This window comes from Prionailurus viverrinus, chromosome A1, assembly GCF_022837055.1.
Source record: "Prionailurus viverrinus isolate Anna chromosome A1, UM_Priviv_1.0, whole genome shotgun sequence".
NCBI lineage: Eukaryota > Metazoa > Chordata > Mammalia > Carnivora > Felidae > Prionailurus > Prionailurus viverrinus.
The window spans coordinates 113,164,220-113,180,993 of NC_062561.1; the positions used below are offsets into that span (position 1 = coordinate 113,164,220).

General features: G+C 52.6%; 1 protein-coding gene across 2 annotated transcripts in view; it reads left to right on the top strand.

Annotated features, from left to right (window-relative positions):
- Positions 1 to 6,056: 6,056 nt before the first annotated feature.
- TGFBI (transforming growth factor beta induced) overlaps positions 6,057 to 16,774 on the top strand; it is a 33,280-nt gene continuing 22,562 nt past the window's right edge. Inside the window, exons 1-2 of one of the 2 annotated variants that reach the window (XR_007153776.1) lie at positions 6,057 to 6,315; positions 11,133 to 11,231. Coding sequence is in view for 1 of the 2 variants with exons in the window: in XM_047865405.1 (XP_047721361.1) it covers positions 6,182 to 6,315; positions 11,133 to 11,231 (233 nt within the window). In the remaining variant the exon portion in view is untranslated. The remainder of the gene's footprint in view (positions 6,316 to 11,132; positions 11,232 to 16,774) is intronic. The other variant, XM_047865405.1, reaches the window with a different exon arrangement.

Sequence of the window (16,774 nt, forward strand, 5' to 3'; positions counted from 1 at the left end):
AGGAGTGGGACAAAGCAGCCATTGGGGCTTGCTGGAGTTTGGAATGCATTGCCTTTGGGTGATGTCTATTTTTTTGAGGCCTTTGCCCTCCAAGCAGGAAAACTTGAGGGGAGTAGAGAAAAGGCATGGGTAAGCTTTGTGTCTCAAGTTCCCTACTGTGGGTATCACTCCTCGAAAGTATTTGAGGTCAGGCAACCTCAAAAGTGCCTGCGGATTCTTCTAGGAGATTTTATCTGAGCCAAATCAATGCAACTCTCGTGTGAAAAATCCATTTCCCTGGAAAATGAAGTTGGGTTCTAACCAACAAGTAGTAGCGTTTGGCAAGCCCTGATTAAGAAAGCCAGTGTTTGGAGAAGTTGTGACAACAGCCAGTCATTTAGGAAAGTAAACACTGGGGACCTCATGCCATTTTAGGGCTGTGACAGTTGGTTCTGTCCCCTTCAGATGTAGAGACTGACGCTGCAGGTTTAAGTGCTTGCTGTTACCAGCCTGTGGACTACCCAGGCCCCCTTTGCAGGCTTTGAAAAGCAAGAAGAATTGAAGGTGACCCTGACCAGACACAGTTTCCTTTCCCTGTTCATTGTGGAGAAGACACTGAATATCTAACAACTGGACTTAGCAAAACAAAAGACAAACCACCTGCCAGTCACCAAGGTATCTTGACCGACTTTCAGAAAGTCAGCTGGGCCTCAGTGCAGCAGCTGACCACTTTCCAACGTCGTCATGTTGCTGGCAAAAATTTTCGGGTGTCTTTCTCTTTGTCGATGTCTGTATTTCTTGAAAAGCTTTACATGAATTGAATCGTAGTTTAAACTCATCTGAGCTTTACCCGTTTAACCTAAAACGCCACTGGCCTGTGTTTCTCAGACTTTGACATGCACACAAATGACCTGGTGATCTGTTAAAATACAGTATCTGACGGGGGGTGGGGTGTCTAAGATTCTGCATGTGTTCCACATGTGCTCAGGGGCAAGGTTATGGTACGCCCTTGACAACCCAAATCCAAATTCCCCAAATGGCACTGCAGTAACCCCTCAATTTTAGTAGACAGGGCTGTTTCTTGCATTTGTCAGGGGGATAGAGAATTGCTGTGTGAAGTACTGTTCTAAATGCTGTGTGTTGTACAAAGAATGGAAGCTTTCCCCCACATGTGACTCATGTGTTCCTTTAAGTTGGATATCTCATGCCAAAGCTCATCCTTCTTTCTCCCCAGCAAGTCTTAGGGTGCTGAAGAGCTAATTCGCTACATGGCGGCAACTTTTTTAGGCCGAGTGCCCTCTGGAAATTATTTTGGCCATGTCATCTGACCCCACTGATGCACAGACATCACCAGGAACTCTGGGGAGGATGGCCAGAGGGAGGTATGAAGTGGACCAAGCTGCGAACACCAGTTCTCCCACCCACAGACCCCCAAACCAGTTTCTCTCGGTTTCCTTTGTGGGGAACTTGCTGGAACCACTAATTCGTTGTGATGTTTAAGGCGCGTCGTCAAGCACAACAGGGTTATTTTCAAAAACTGAACCGTCTTTGGTGATCTTACATGAGCCACAGAATGTGAAAGTAGTCATTTTTATAAAGTGCCTGAAAAAGCCTAGCAATTATTGTTCCAAACAAGCCGGTCTTTCTCTTCAGTTTGTCTGACGTGGAAAGAAAAAGAAAATCCCTTCCAAGTGAGCGGTCTTTTAGTGAGCTGTGCTTGCCCTGGCTGGATCCAGGTCAGCGGGGATGGGGGACCCCTGCTTTTCTCTCCACCTGCATCTTGTCCTGTGGTCCAAAAACACCCCTCCAAGCAGCTGTGTCTGGTGGGAGAGCATGTTTACAATCACGGCGCTCTGTGTTGTAAAACTGTAAAGTTTCCGAGAGGGGCAGTGGTGGGCAAGAACGGGATTTATTTTTTACTTACATCTAAACAGTCAATGAAATATTACTGTAATCTCTTACTGAGCTCATGGAAAAACTCAAGTCATCGAATGTTAGTTTTACAGATGAGGGAAGTTTTACAGCAACATTACCTGACTGGCTCCAAAGCCCGTAAATCTTGCTACAGGGAGAGTTAGGCTGGGAAAGCAGGGCTCCCGGGCTCTTACACACGAGATGCATCTTCCCTAAAACTGCGATGCAGCTAATGCTCCAGCCCCAGGGGAAATTTCAAGCCTGGGCTTGGATCTCTTTGAGTGCTTCCTAATGTCCTGTGCCAAGCAGTCATGTTGAAACAGAGAAACGTTCTGCTTGAAATTAATTAAAAGATCATTTTCACATGATCGCTTCTAGAGTTGTTAATCAGTGACCTCTATTATATAAAACAGTTACTGGGGAGAAGTAAGCAACTCATATGCATCGACCACTTGACTTGAGTTATATTATAATCTACCCTAAGTCCTATGGGGTAGTTTTGATGATCATCTCTATGAGATAAGTAGCAGTTGAAGCTCAGAGGAATTGACCAGCTTGCCCAAGGCCACACAGCTTATAAGGAGCTGGGATTTGAACTCATGCCATCTGCCTCCAGAGCCTGTATTCAACAGCTTTGTTATACTGGTGTCATTACTCAGGCAAGACTGGCTGTCTACATGGTGGATCCTGCGTGGAGACAAACGTGAACCAGCTGCAAACCTGAACCATCAAGCGAAATTGCCAAGGGCTGCTTCCTCCCTTTCCTTCCCAGAAACTTCCTGTCGTTTCTTACCCTACCCTTCTTGTCAAAGCCACCCCAAATTTACAATGGAGTTATTTTACAGCAGCTCATACTCAGATGCCAATCCATGGAGGCTGCTGTGTGCTCAGACCTCAGCCCAGCCAATGCAGCCTTCCCAGCTGGTGATCTGAGAGGCCATCCATCTTGACTCAGTGAGTGGGGTCATTGCCAAAGATACCTCTTTCTTTGCTTGACCACTGGCTGAGCAGAAAGTCAGCAGATAGGATTTTTTGATGGGAAAATCACCAAAATAGTTCCTCCTATGCTGCTCTCTGGATTTTCTCCCAGAGGCTCCAGAAAGAAAAAAAAAGAAGAAGAAGAAAGAAAAAAGAAATGATAATAAGCACCACGATGAGGAAAGAACTCATAGATAAAGTGGAGCTAAATCCTAGGGGCCCAAACCCAGAACCTAGGGCAGCAGGAGAGACATTTTCCTCTCTCAGAAATTTGTTTTCAGGAAAGTGCATTTATTCCAGACTGAAGTGTGTATTTTGATAATGCTCCCCAGTGAGCAGAATGAGCCTCATGTGGACAGAGATAGGCAAAGGGAATATTTTCCCCAAAGTGGCAGAGGTCCCCAGCACTGAGCCTGGCCCCCACAGATAGCCAGCAGAGTGAATGTCCCAACCCTCCCTTCTGGGGAGGTGGGGAGGGGAGGAGACAAGGAGGGCATCAGGGAAGGTCAATGTCAGGACCACTCCAGATCACCTCCTGGTCTTCAGGGCAGAAGACACAAGTGGGGTTTCCCGGAAACTATAGCCTTCTGGTCTTTGGCTTCCTGAGTGCCAGCCAGAGGCTAGAAGCCGCTTAGTGATAGGATCCAGCTGGAACTCTGTGCCCCAGTTGACAGTGGTGGTAGCTCTGTGAAATCCTCCTCTCCATTGGCCTCCCTTCAGGGTTTCTTCTCTGCTTGCTTCTCCGCCTCTCAGATGGATCCTTCCTCAAGCTCAGACCTGCTTCCTCACCTCCCTTCCCCTTGCTCTTCCTCCTTGTCTTTTCCAACGCAGGAGCTGCAGAGAGCTCACCTAGTCCACGGTTTGGCCACCACCTGCTGGTGTGCTGACTCAGATCTGCATCTCCAGGCCTCAGGATTCCCCTGGCCCCCCGCCCTGTGAGGGCAGGTCTGTACTGGGCCTCTCCATCTGGAAATGCAGGGGACCCAGAAGGCATGATGTGGACACACCTGGACTCATGGTTCACTCCCCACTGGCACCTCAATGTGCCCTTCCCGGGGTGCTCATCATGTATCCAGTCGTCCGAGCCTCAAGCCTTGGTTAACTCTGACTACCCCCCTCCCTCCCTTACCCTCCAGTGCCCACGGGGTTTCCAAGTCTAGTCAAGGCTACCCTGAAATCTCCCTGCAACCTGTCCTCCCCTCTCGACTCCCTCTGTTCCCCCATGTCAGGCCCCCAATAGCTCTTCCTGCCCCTTCCCCAGGCCCTCAACTGCTCTGCTCCCCTCCTCTCCTTGCACCCCACACTCTGATGACCCCTTCTTCTCTTTCTTCTTCCTTTCCATCAGCATTCTAACATGTACAAGCCTCTCTTGATTTTGTCTTCACCTGACCTCCGTCCTGACTCTCCCCTTCCCTTCCCAGACAGGATTCTTGAGAAGAATCTTCTCTACTCCATACTCGTGTCACCACTCCAACCACCGCAGTCTGGCTTCAGCCATCCTGCTGCCCACAACCAGGTCCCCAGGGGCTCTCTGTAACACGGCAGGCTGAGTCCGTCATGTATACAGTAGTGCTGCTAACAGCCCCTCCTTGCGGGGCCCCCTCCCCAGTGTAGCTCCACACTCCCCATCTCCTGTCCCTCTGTCAGCTGCACCACCTGCCTGGTGACTGCTCTGTGCCCTGCCTCCTCCCCATCATTGCTGTCACCCACCTGCTGCTTTGCCTGCCCTCCCCCGGAGTTCAGGGACTCCTGCAGCTTCAGCTTCATGCAGGCCCAGGGTGACGCCCACGTGGGAATCTCCACACCCCAGCCCCCCCAGAGAGCCACATCCCACATCCAGCTGTCTGTGGGACCCTCCACTTGGATGAGTCACAAGCACATCAACCTGAGAGGATCCAAAACCACTTACCCTCTCCTGGCAAACCTGCAACCCCGTCCGTGTCCCTTATTCTAAAAATGGTTATCACCACCCGCCTAGATGCCCATGCCAAGAGCACCTTAGTCATTGTGCCTCCTCCTTCTCCCCTTCTTACGTACAGCGTCCAAGTCCTGCTGAGTGTGTTACCTCCTCCACACCCCTGGAGTTTGTCCGCCTCTCTGAATGCCCACCTCCACCACTATTGGTCCAGCTCTTACATGGTCCCCCTCCTAGTCACCTGACCTTCCCACCCCAGGCTCGCCCTGTTTTGCCTGGGCCTCTCCCAGCCTGTTCCTGACACTGATCATGTCACTTGCCTGCTTTTCCGTCACCTGCACGACTCTTAGTTTGGGTCTGGGTCCTGTGACGTGTCATCCCGCTTCCTCTCTCCTTGACCTCCCTGTTCCTGAATGCATGCCGTGGTTGCCTGGCTAACTCCTTTTCACCCTCAGGCCGAGGAACAGGTGTCACTTCCATAGAGCCAGGGGTCTCCTCCCGGCCCCCCAGGCCCCAGCTGCCACTCTCCATGGCACGGTATTGGCTCAGAGATCTCCAAACGGTGAGCTTTTTCAGAAAGAGCCTCGATCTCCTTTGCTAGCACGTCTCTGTCTCCCCAGGGCTACCAGTGCCAGGTAACTGGTGGGTGATTAATAGGTGTTTGGATGGATACTTAGCTCCCTCCCATGTGACTGTCTGCTTAGGCACTCTGCGCTGCTCCGGGCCAGGAATCTTGCCCCTTCTTCCATCTCTTCACAGCATCCATCTGGCGCGTGGTGCTGCAGAGACGTTTACTTAAAGAGAATGAGTGTGTACCAAGGCGAGGGACCCCACCCTTCTCCAGGGTTTCCAAGGGTAGCTTAGCGTCTAACAAAACCTGCCCCGTGTATTTTTAGCTTCTGGCAGTCATAAGGTTTACTCCTTATCTGTCTGCCAGTTAGCAAGCCCTGGGGTGAGTGCTCTTCCCGAAATGCAGAGGCCGAGTGTGATGGGAGTGCGGTGGGCATCAGCGGTGCTCGTCAGTCACCCCTCTCCCCAGAGTTTTGTAGCCTCAGACCAGGGAGGGACCTCGGAGCTGGGCAAGCTGCGGGCCTGGAGGACAGAGACGTGTGAGGAACCCAGCACACCACCGCCCCGCCCGCCCCGCTGTCCCCGCTGTCCCCGCTGCCAGCCCCCACGCCCGCTGCGCTGTCGGATGACCCGTGGCCCCGGGGAGGGCGCAGCGGAGAGCGCGGGCCTGGGGCTGCGGGGGTGCCGCGCAGCGGGGGCGGCGGGTCGGAGGCGGGGGCGCCCGGCTTCCCCGCCCCTCGCGGCCGCTCCCTCCCGCTGCCGCCTACTTAACCTGGCCCGCGGCGGCGGCGCTCTCACTTCCCGAGGTCCGCGTCCTCTCGCTCCATGGCGCTCCTCGTGCGGCTGCTGCCCCTCGCCCTGGCGCTGGCCCTGGGCCCCGCCGCCACCCTGGCGGGCCCCGCCAAGTCGCCCTACCAGCTGGTGCTGCAGCACAGCCGGCTCCGGGGCCGCCAACACGGGTAAGCCGGCCGCCGCGCCAGGGGTGGCCGCGGGACGGGCCGGGGGGGGGGGGGGGCGCAGGGGACAGAGCGCAAAAACGCCGAGCAGGCAGCACGGGGAGGCCTGAGGGACCGGCCCTGTACCGGGTGAGGGAAGGAGGTGGGGGACGTGGAGGGCAAGCCCGTGGCACGGGCTTCGTAGAGGAAGAGGTGGGAGAACTGAGCGGCAACACCGGCCCTCGGGACCAGAGCACTGGACGACGGAGGCTTTCAGCTTCCTCTCCCAGGGGTAGGAAGGGGGAGTTGGCGGCCGTGCCCAGAATAACCGTGGAAAGGTGGCCAGGGCAGAGAGGAAGCCCACCTGCAGGGCACATGGTCCAGTGCAGCCAGGGCCTTGTCCAGAGAGAGCCTACAGATGTGGCACTGGAGCCGCACAAGGTGGCACCGTCCAAAGGCTCTGCGGCCACCACCTGGCTCCAGGCAGTGCTCACCAGGCACCCCAGGGGCCGAGCGGCACCTCCTCCCCTGCCAGATGAAGAGCAGAATTCCGTGGGCCTCATGCACGCTGTGTAGACTGGGAAACTGAGTCCAGAGAGGACTCATCCCTTTTCTCTAGTCCTGCCCTGGAGCCAACACTGGAATCTGCCTTAAAACATTAACTGGGATCATAAATGTGGCACATGATCCTCGCAGATATTCCTTTGAGACACTGACACTGATGTGTTGGCTGAAGGAGGCAAACCCAGGCAGAGGGTCTGACCTGGTAAAGACACCAGCCCAGACCCAGGCAGGGACAGGTGATATTTCTACATCCCAGACTAGACCATCCCACTTCACACTCACCCGGGCTTTGCCATAGCTTCCAGCCTGTCCCGTTGCACCAACTCTTTTTTCACAAGTAAGTAAAACCATACGTGGATAGAGTCATGCCACTGGGTCTGGCATTCGAACCCAGGTGGTGCCCTGGGCACATGACTGGGCAGACCTGTACTCAGGTCAAAACTCACTGTTGGGGGTGACTACAGGTGACTTCAGAGGCCTCACTATGCCTTGGCTCCCCACCCTTAGGAGTGCTCCAGGGGTGGGTGCCGGCTACCCCCCACAGAGAGCAGTTGTCCTTGGGCTTACCTGGCCTTTCAGGTGCCCAGGGCTGCGGGGAGGGGGATTTCTGCAGACTGGCAGGGTGAGCTGCGGCCTCAGTGCCCTCCTGGAAAGAGTAGAGCATGGGAGAATGTCCTGGGGTCTTTAGGGAAGGGGGAGAATCACCTTCGACTGTGGCTGTGTGTACAGAAGGGTGAGGGGGGCAGCTCAAAAAGTTGAGGGGGATCATAAGAGACGTAAAAGTCAAAAAGTGTGCGACTGGCATCTTCATTGTCTCTGCCCAGCTCACCTTTCCTTGCCTTTCTTGCCAAAGAAGCATGTTCTGTTTGGGTGCCGCAGTCTGCGTGGGAGGTTTCTGTTCCTTCTGTATGTTAGCCACTAAGTCAGGAGAAGGTGCCGATAGCATGCCGAGCAGCGCTGTCGCCCAGAGTGGGATCTCCATGCACACCACAGTGAGGCTTCCCCAAAGGTGTTGTCAGGGCTCCACCAAGAGTCATCTCGATAGAGAAGCTCCTTCCCTTCAGAGCTCAGAAGAGACAATGACCAACTGAAAATTAGGACTTTTTTTTTTTTTAACAAGGCGAGTGCTCTTTGTTATGGATTTCAGATATTAGCTCAACTTCCTCTGCACCCCTCTTCCCCATGCCCCTGCAGGCCAATCCTGTTGTTTTGCTTCTTGGGGGGTGCAAAGGAAGGCCTCTAGGAAGGCCTATGGAGATCGGGGATGGGCAGAATGGTCTGGGAAGTCACACACACACACCCTTCCCAGTAAAGTGTGGGTGTGCAGGCAGGTGAACTGTGACCAAACGCTTGCAGGCACGGTTGCATTTCCTGTGATCTAACTGTCCCTGAGAATTCAGAGGGACTGCCTGGCCTTGCACATAGGTGTGGCACCCTGTGCAAAATGGGTAACCCTGTTCAAGCCCCAACCCTTCAAAGTGAGAAGTGGCGGAAAGGGAAGAAAAATCTGCTCTTTTCAGGCAATGCAGCATGCTCCAAGACGTGAAGGAGAACTAGGAAGTGTGCTTTGCCCACGAACAGCGTTTTATCACCCCACACCCCCATCTCCACCACAGCGCGGGAGATCTGTTGTTCGTGTTCCCATCTTACAGGTGGGGAAACTGCAGCTTAGTGGGATGGAGTGACTTAGTCCCAACACGGGAAGCTGTTTGGAGAGTAGAGACTGTGATGTGACCTCTTGACTCCCAGCTGCATCCATGTTGCTACAGGGAGGGGAAAAGAAATATGGACAGAGAAGTAGAAACGCATTTGCACTTCTGACTCCCAACATCCAAAACTGGACTGGATTTCCTGAAGCATTTGAGTTTCTTTCTTTTTTTAAATGTTTATTTATTTTTGAGAGACAGAGCAGGAGTCGGGGAGGGGCAGAGAGCGAGAGGGAGACACAGAATCTGAAGCAGGCTTCAGGCTCCGAGCTGTCAGCACAGAGCCCGATGTGGGGCTCGAACTCACACCAGGAGAGCGTGACCTAAGCTGAAGTCGGACGCTTAACCGACTGAGCCACCCAGGTGCCCCAAGAAGCACTTGATTTTCAAATCCGAGTTGAACAGAACTGTTGTGCTGGAGGCAGTGGGCCCAGAAATGGCTAGGTCATTTCTATTAAACTTCAGCCTAGATTTCCTGTGTATACAGCCCACCCCTCCCCCTGCTGCTGTGAGTGGGAGCCACCCCCAGCCTCTGCTCCTGTCTCAAAGGGGCCGCAGCAGTGGAAACTCACTCCACAGAGGAATGTTAGAGCCACATCCACAAGAGACTCACTGAAGATTCGCCAGCCGCCTACGGAAAGTTGCAGGGAATTCATCGACAGTAATTGTTTCCTGCTTGGGCAGATAGAAGAACTTCTGAGGTTGTTCAGCAATAAACAGTACCTAGGGCTGGAGTGTGGCCAGTGGGGACTCTCCAGGGGTTATTTGGGGACGGCTGTAACCTGTGAATCGCAGGTGGCAAACAGAGGAGCAAGGTGGCTTCGGTTAGAATCCTCTGGAGGCTGTGGGCATCTGGTCAGACCCAGCTAGGACTAAGGGGACACAGGCTTACCTCCCTGCCAGCCTGTGATTTGCCGCCCCCCCGACTTCCCTTGCCCTCTGCTTCTTATGCCGACTCACGAATATTTAGTGTGCCTTCTTGGCCCATGCACCTTTGCCTCCTGAGCCACAAGCTGGACAAAGAAGTGACCTCCATATGGTAGAAGAGAGAGGGCAGAGAAGCAAAAGGTCAGTGTGCCCTCCTACCTAATAACCTGATTCTGACTTTTTGAGAGCTGACCACGTTCCTGCAGCTGATATGATGGGGATGGTAGGTGTAGCTGTTGCTGAAGTACCCATGGCCTCCTGGCAGCAAGTGATGATTGCTAAGCACGTTTTTAAAGTAACAGAGGAGGTGATATATAAAAATGACACCTGAATCTCTCAGGACACAGAGGTTTTGTGGAAGCCCTCAGTCTCTTCGCTTTGTTTTCCTCCGACTTGTGGTTCAGCCGAGGAACTTCCTGCCTCAGGTCAGGGAGACCCCCTCCCAATTGTCTCCCGCTACACAGCCACAGCTAACTCCTTTCCCCCGGGGCTCCTAATGAAGATCCTGCCACTGCGTGGCCTGAGCATGGTTTGGGTCACGACTCCGTACATTGGTTAAAAGACACACCAACAAACCCCCCCAGCTCTGGGAAGGGGGGCTTCTCAGCAGAACCCTGGGCGTTGCACTGAGCTTTTCCAGCATTCCCGAGAACTCCTCCGAGTGGGTGGTCCCAGCAACAGTATCTTCAGCAAGGTCATTTCCAAGCTCTTGCTTCACCCTGACTCAGTGCTGGGCCCCATGTAGAATGTAAAAGCGAGAACAAGGCAGCGCACCTACCCTCAAGGGTCTTTGGGGGGGTAATTGGAGAGAAGAAAGATATGTACTCTGATCAGTTTTGGATTCTGTTTGGTACCAAGCATCAAACAGGGGCCGTATTTTGGGGTAGATTTGCACAGGAGAGGGTCGCCTGGGACACTGGAGGGAGGCTTTCTGGGGGCAGTGGACTCAGGCAGGGGCCTAACTAGTGAATGGCTGAGAGTCCATTGGGAGAGTGTCGCCTACCGAGGTCCTCACCTCAGCCAGCATAGTAGTGTTCAGAGCCAGGCTCCTGGCTTAGGGATGTGGAACATGTCTGTATGGAGCTGCCTAGGAGGTGCCGGGCTCAGACTTTGGCCTCCTCTCATGACAGAGGGGCTGGCTATGTGCACTGGGATGCCCAGTTAGAGCCTGTGGACATTGTGGCTCAGAGGGGCCTTGGGGGTGCAGAGGAGGGCTGAGGGCTTCTCTCAAAGCTGCCTGGCTTCACAAACGTACTACTTAGCTAGCTTTCTCAATCTGTAATGTGATCTAAAAATGTTAAGATGCTTTTATTTACACAGACCCACTACCTATGTCAAAGGATACTTCCATGAAATTATGTCAGTGTGCGAGATACACTTTGACAGGGTTTAATTTGGTAGGAAACTTGCAGGGGAGCTCGAAATCAAGGGAGACAGTATCTGCCCCCGAGCCACCCCGCAGGTCCCAACACTGACATGACTGTGCCTTCTCCATATCTAGAAAATTCTAATGACCCATTCTAAAACATTCCCATGACAATTCTAGAACATTCTAACGACCCTGGAAGGCCCACATGGCGGGAAGGACATGGTAGGCGGGTAGAGGTGCCGACCATCCTGCTGACACCACTGCTTTTATTTCAGCCCCAACGTGTGTGCTGTGCAGAAGCTCATCGGCACCAACAAGAAGTACTTCACCAACTGCAAGCAGTGGTACCAGAGGAAGATCTGTGGCAAATCAACGTGAGTATCTGTAAGCGCTCGAGACTGCCAGCCACCTCAGAGGGCACACTGCACGTAAGCCAGTTGCAGGGCCCCTGGGCCAGGGCCGGCCTTCTGAAAGGTTAGGCTGCCTAAGGAGTCACGCAGATGCATGTGCAAACGTGTCACACAGCTGTGTCCTGGGGAGGGGCGCTTTTAGGAGGCTGGCCAACTTTTTTTTTAATTCTTTTTTTTTAATCTTTATTTTTGAGAGAGAGAGGGAAAATGACAGTGCAAGCAGGGGAGGAACAGAGAGAGAGGGAAACCCAGAATTCAAAGCAGGCTCCAGGCTCTGAGCTGTCAGCACAGTGCCTGACATGGGACTCGAACCCATGAACAGCGAGTCTGTGACCTGAGCTGAAGTCGGATGCTTAGCCAACTGAGCCATGCAGGTGCCCCAGGAGGCTGGCCAACTGTGGTTTGCATTTTTAAGGCTCCTGACAAGACTTGGATACATTCTTCAGGGCTGCTGTGGGATTATAAGCAGCATAAACCATGGTGTGTGTGTACATGTATGTGTGGGCATGCTTCTCAATACTCACCAAGTGGTACAGAGGCAGTAGAGATGCCACTGGCCTGTGTCTCTAGGTAAGAGAGCCCACTGGTGAACTTACACAGCACTCCTGCTCTGCAGTCATAAGGTAAACACCCCCAAAAGACTGGATGCCTAGAAACATGCATGTTATGAGGCAGCAAGCATGTTAAAAACATAGGCTCAGGCTCCCTTGCTTCAGATGCTGGCTGTGCCACTTAGTTGGGCAGGCAGCTTCACCGTTGGAACCCTCAGTTGCCTCATCTGTCAAATGGGAACAACAAAGGACTGCCTTACAGGATCATCATGAGGATTGAATGAAGGAATGCATTTAAGGCTGAATAAGGTGCCTTGCATATAGTAAATGCTCAGTAAATGCTACCTGCTGTTATTTGCAGATCTAGGCCATGCAGACAGTGGTGAGAGTGCCAACGGGGTGTGGACCAGTGTGGTTACAACAGGGCTTTTCAGTGCCTCTGTCAGCATCCAGGGAGGTGGCATTCGTCCCAATTGTGCTGCCTGGTGGAAACAGGGTGGCATGCGTGTCCTAACAGAATTCCTGGGAGGCTTAATCTGTTTTGGCACCAACAGTCAACCGATCTCAAAGCTGGCTCTCTGCTACAGACAGGAAGAAGTGCTATGAGAAACCTCCTGGGCCACTTTTGAGGGCCTGACCTTCCTCTTGTCTGCATACTAGGAGGATTAAGAGCTTCTAAGCCACTCTCTTGAACTCTTTCCCATGTTAGGGAATTTTAAATGTATTGCTTGGGACATTGCTTTTGAGTAGATGTCTCCTTCGGCTTCATAACCTGCAAAGGAAGGGAAAATGCTCTTTCCTGAAAAGGTACATAGAAAAGAAATATCCCAGCCTGTGACCCTGACTGCTTTAGGCAATTATCAATCCTGGTATGAATCAGGAGAAGTTAGGGCTCATGGCAGAGCAGGGGAGAGACCGGCAGCTCCCTGGGAGCTTGTCAAGGGCAGATCCATGACAGCTGGCTCTCGCTTGACCACACCCAGCCTCAAAAGTAAGGGCTGAGTGAACTAAGAGGACGTACCTTCTGGGTTCAGTTGAGTAAACACCCAGCAGTGTTTGCCGCCGTGGACAAAAAGAGATTAATGCAAATTCAATACCATACCTCCTTCCATGGTGTCCTTCCATGGTGTTTGTTACACAAACAACAAAAAAGTCTTTAGTACTGTTTGATTTTTCCCATGTGTGTATATTATCTACTCGATGTAACAGTGAATTAATTACTTAATTAAGCATAGAGGTAGGCCGCACATAATTGCTTCTTGGAAGGTGACCAAAGACCTGTACCAAGCAAATAGCCCTTCGACATCTCGGAACCCTGGGTTTCAAGAGTTGCACACTTTTGTTAGTCCTGGTTTCCCTAAAGATGAGACCCACCTGTAATGTCAAGCTGGCCTCGGAGTGGCGTTGGCTGTGGTATTTTGTTCAGCCTTGTGTAGAAGCATTTGCCTGACCAGTTAACCGTAGCTGGGTAACGTTCCTCAGCAGTTCCTGGCTGATACCCCTGTCAACGATGAGTCGTAGCCTTGGCTTATTGGCTCTCAGTACCTACACCCTTCTCATCTATGTGACAGGACAGGGCATAGGCCGCATAGCTGTGTGTTGGCAAATGTTCTCGATGGCCCATTCTTCCCTCGGGGAAGGTCTGGCTTTAAGAGGGTGGTGATGTGGTAGCACAGCAACCTTACGCCAATGAGCACAGGGGAAGCCTGGGGTAGATAGGGAATGGGCGGCTAGGCTGTGGGGGGGAAAGTGAGGTGTAGCGTGGGGTCACGCGGCGCCCCATGCCCAGCCCCAGCCGTTGACCCGGTCCTGCAGAGGCAGAAGGGGTTGCGTGCGCATTCAACTCTTCCATGTGGCCTTTGCTTTGGGCGACTTCAAAAACAGGAAATGAGGATAGGAAACCATGAGTTGATATAAAACTTCATGATCCGGGACAAGAGGGTCCCTTCCTGGAACATCACATGCAACATCGGAGGAGCTGACCTGGAAGAAGTCCAGAGACCTCAGGCAGGGAAAGGGGAGGCAGTAGAACGCGTCCCCATTCTCAGAGACTGAGAAGGAGCAGCCTTGTGGTTCACATGTGTACATGGACCGAGACCCGAGAGAGAGCTACCATCTGACCCCCAGGAATTCAGTGCCAGAGGTGGCCACGAAGGGAGGGGCAGAGGGTTGTGTTGGCTAGAGCTGACAAGGGGTCCCTCCAGACAAAATGGGTCCCTTGGCGCATTTGTTTGGGTGAAGACGAGAGTGGGAAATGGGGAACATAGTTGTGGTTGGAGCAGAGAGGACCGTCTCAGCCTGGGGCCGACTTGGGCAGTGAGAATTTTTAGGGAAGAGGCTGGAGCAGAGGTATGTGTTGGGGTGAAAGGAAGCCAAGCGTCTCGGGGAAGGAGGCAGCCCAGGTCACCAAGGGGCCCAAGTCTGGAGGAAGAGTTTAAATTTGAAAGCAGACAAGTGGCACTAAACCCAGGGCCTCGGGGTGAAGACTTTGCAGTGTCCAGTCACACAGAGACCCGGGACCCTGAAGCCACTTGTTGGATGCTTGGAGGCCCTGGATTCCAACTCCATGGAGGAAGGAAGGGGACTGGCCACACACTGTCCTCCAGTCAAAGTACAGGACATTGTCAGACGGAGGTTTTGCTGCATTTCCAAAAAGAGAAGAACTTGAGTCTTTGGTGCTGTTCGTCTAGCTTGCCATATGGATTTTATTACAGGAAGTGGTTACCAGTGGGCCCCTATTTAGCGACTTGAGTGAATTTTATTACTTGGAAATTCACATGAGCTTTTATTTCAGGTCCTAAAGAGCACCAGCACGATACAATAGCTAATCAAGCAAAGAGGGTTTGGGGGGAGACGGCATCCCATTCCGTGATTTCAGGCCCCAGTCTGATCAGTCACCGTAAAAACTTTGTATGCAGCGGCTTGAGCAATGCTGCAGGAAACGGTGGTCAGGAAACCTCGCCGCCTCTCAACAGGCCTCCTTTGTGCGAGCCCCAGGAGAGGGAGGCCTGCTTAACGGCCAAGTCGGGTCAGAGTTGACATCACGGGGACGTAGCAGTCATCGTTGGAGCGCAGGCATCATAAACGTGGCACAGGCAGGGCCGGCAGGGGAGCCGGCAGTTAAGAGTGGTAGCTGTCCATTCTAAGAGTCTTGAAGTTATTTTGTGAGTAACACATCTCACAAGCTCAGCAGCCGGTTCTTCGAAGCCAAGATGAGCTGGCGGGGCACACCCCTTTCTCTGGGAGCAGCGTTGCTTTGCCCAGGGGCTGGAGTATGAATACTTCCTCAGCACTGTGTTAAGGCTGCAGCACCCAAGGCAGCGGGGGTATGGCCGAGCCTTTCCATCAGCGGGCAGAGCCATTTCCAGTAGGTCTCACGTTGTCAGGGCACCCAGGGACATCTGCAGGGAAGCTGAACAAGAACCCTCCTGTTCCTCCCCGTCCTGTATCCCACAGCCTTGGTCCTATGAGGAAAAAGAAGAGGATGGTCCAGGGATGCCAGGCTGTACCCAGGCCCACAGCGGCACTTCCTTCCTTGTTTGATGTTCCTTGTGTAGTCACCTGGGATAAACCACTTCAAAATAACTGAGATCGGACGTAGACCAAACACTGGGGGTTCACTGGACACGTTGGCCGTACAGGTTTTCCTGAAGGTTCTCTCCCACTCTGTAAATTCCAAGGAGGCAGGTTAGCTGCCAGAGAATTTAGCTTGGGTGAGAATTTACATGAATCCATGTACCATCTGGGGTAATGTCCTGTGGTAGGTGAATAACACCCCAGTAAAGACGTCCACATCCTAATCCCTGAACCTGTAACAGTGTTACCTGACCAGGAAAAAGAGAGCCTTTGCCAACATGATTAAATGAAGGATCTTGAGGGGGGAAGATTATCCCGGGTTATCTGGTGAGCTCAGTATAATCGTAAGGGTCCTTTTAAGAGGGAGGCAGGTGGGGCGCCTGGGTGGCGCAGTCGGTTAAGTGTCCGACTTCAGCCAGGTCACGATCTCACGGTCCGTGAGTTCGAGCCCCGCGTCAGGCTCTGGGCTGGTGGCTCAGAGCCTGGAGCCTGTTTCTGATTCTGTGTCTCCCTCTCTCTCTGCCCCTCCCCCGTTCATGCTGTGTCTCTCTCTGTCCCAAAAATAAATAAACGTTGAAAAAAAAATTTAAAAAAAAAAAAAAAGAGGGAGGCAGGAGGGCAGAGTCAGAGAAAGAGATGGTGCATTTAAAACTGAGGTTCGGGTGATGGGACCACAAGCCAAGAAGTGCACACAGCTTTTCCAGATGCTGGAAAAGACAGATTCCCCCCTAGAGCGTCTAAAAGGAATGCAGCCTTTGGTTTTAGCCTCATAAGGCTGCTTTCTGGCTCTAACATCCAGAATTGTAAGACAATAAATGTGTGTTGTTGTGAGTCACTAAGTGTGGGATTATTTGTTACTGCAACAATGGGTAGCTGATGCAGGCCCTGTCTGTTAAGTGCTATAGATGTGTGATGGGGGATTCGTCTATCACGATGTGATTTGATCAGTGGCCACCTGGGCCACCTTAGTTGGTTGAGAGTCGGACTCTTGATTTCGGCTCAAGTTCTGATCTCAAGGTTTGTGAAATCGAGCCCCACGTCAGGCTCTGTGCTGACAGCTCGGAGCCTGGAGCTTGCTTTGGATTCTGTATCTTCTCTCTTTTTGCCCCTACCCCTGCTTGCAGTGTGCCTCTCTCTTTCTCAAAAATAAACAAACATTAAAAAAAAATTTTAAAGGTGCTGTCTTCCTCATGAACCAAGCTGGACGCTGGTTGGTGATGGGGCCTTTGATGGTGGACAGTAGGTTAAACAATCCCTTTTCATAGGGGAGCTCACAATTTTGATTTTGTACTGGGGGCTCAAGAAAGCTCAGCTGAGTTTCCAAGCCAGGAGGACAGGAAAGGAACCACTCCACATGGGCAGTCTGTTGGGGGGGGGTGG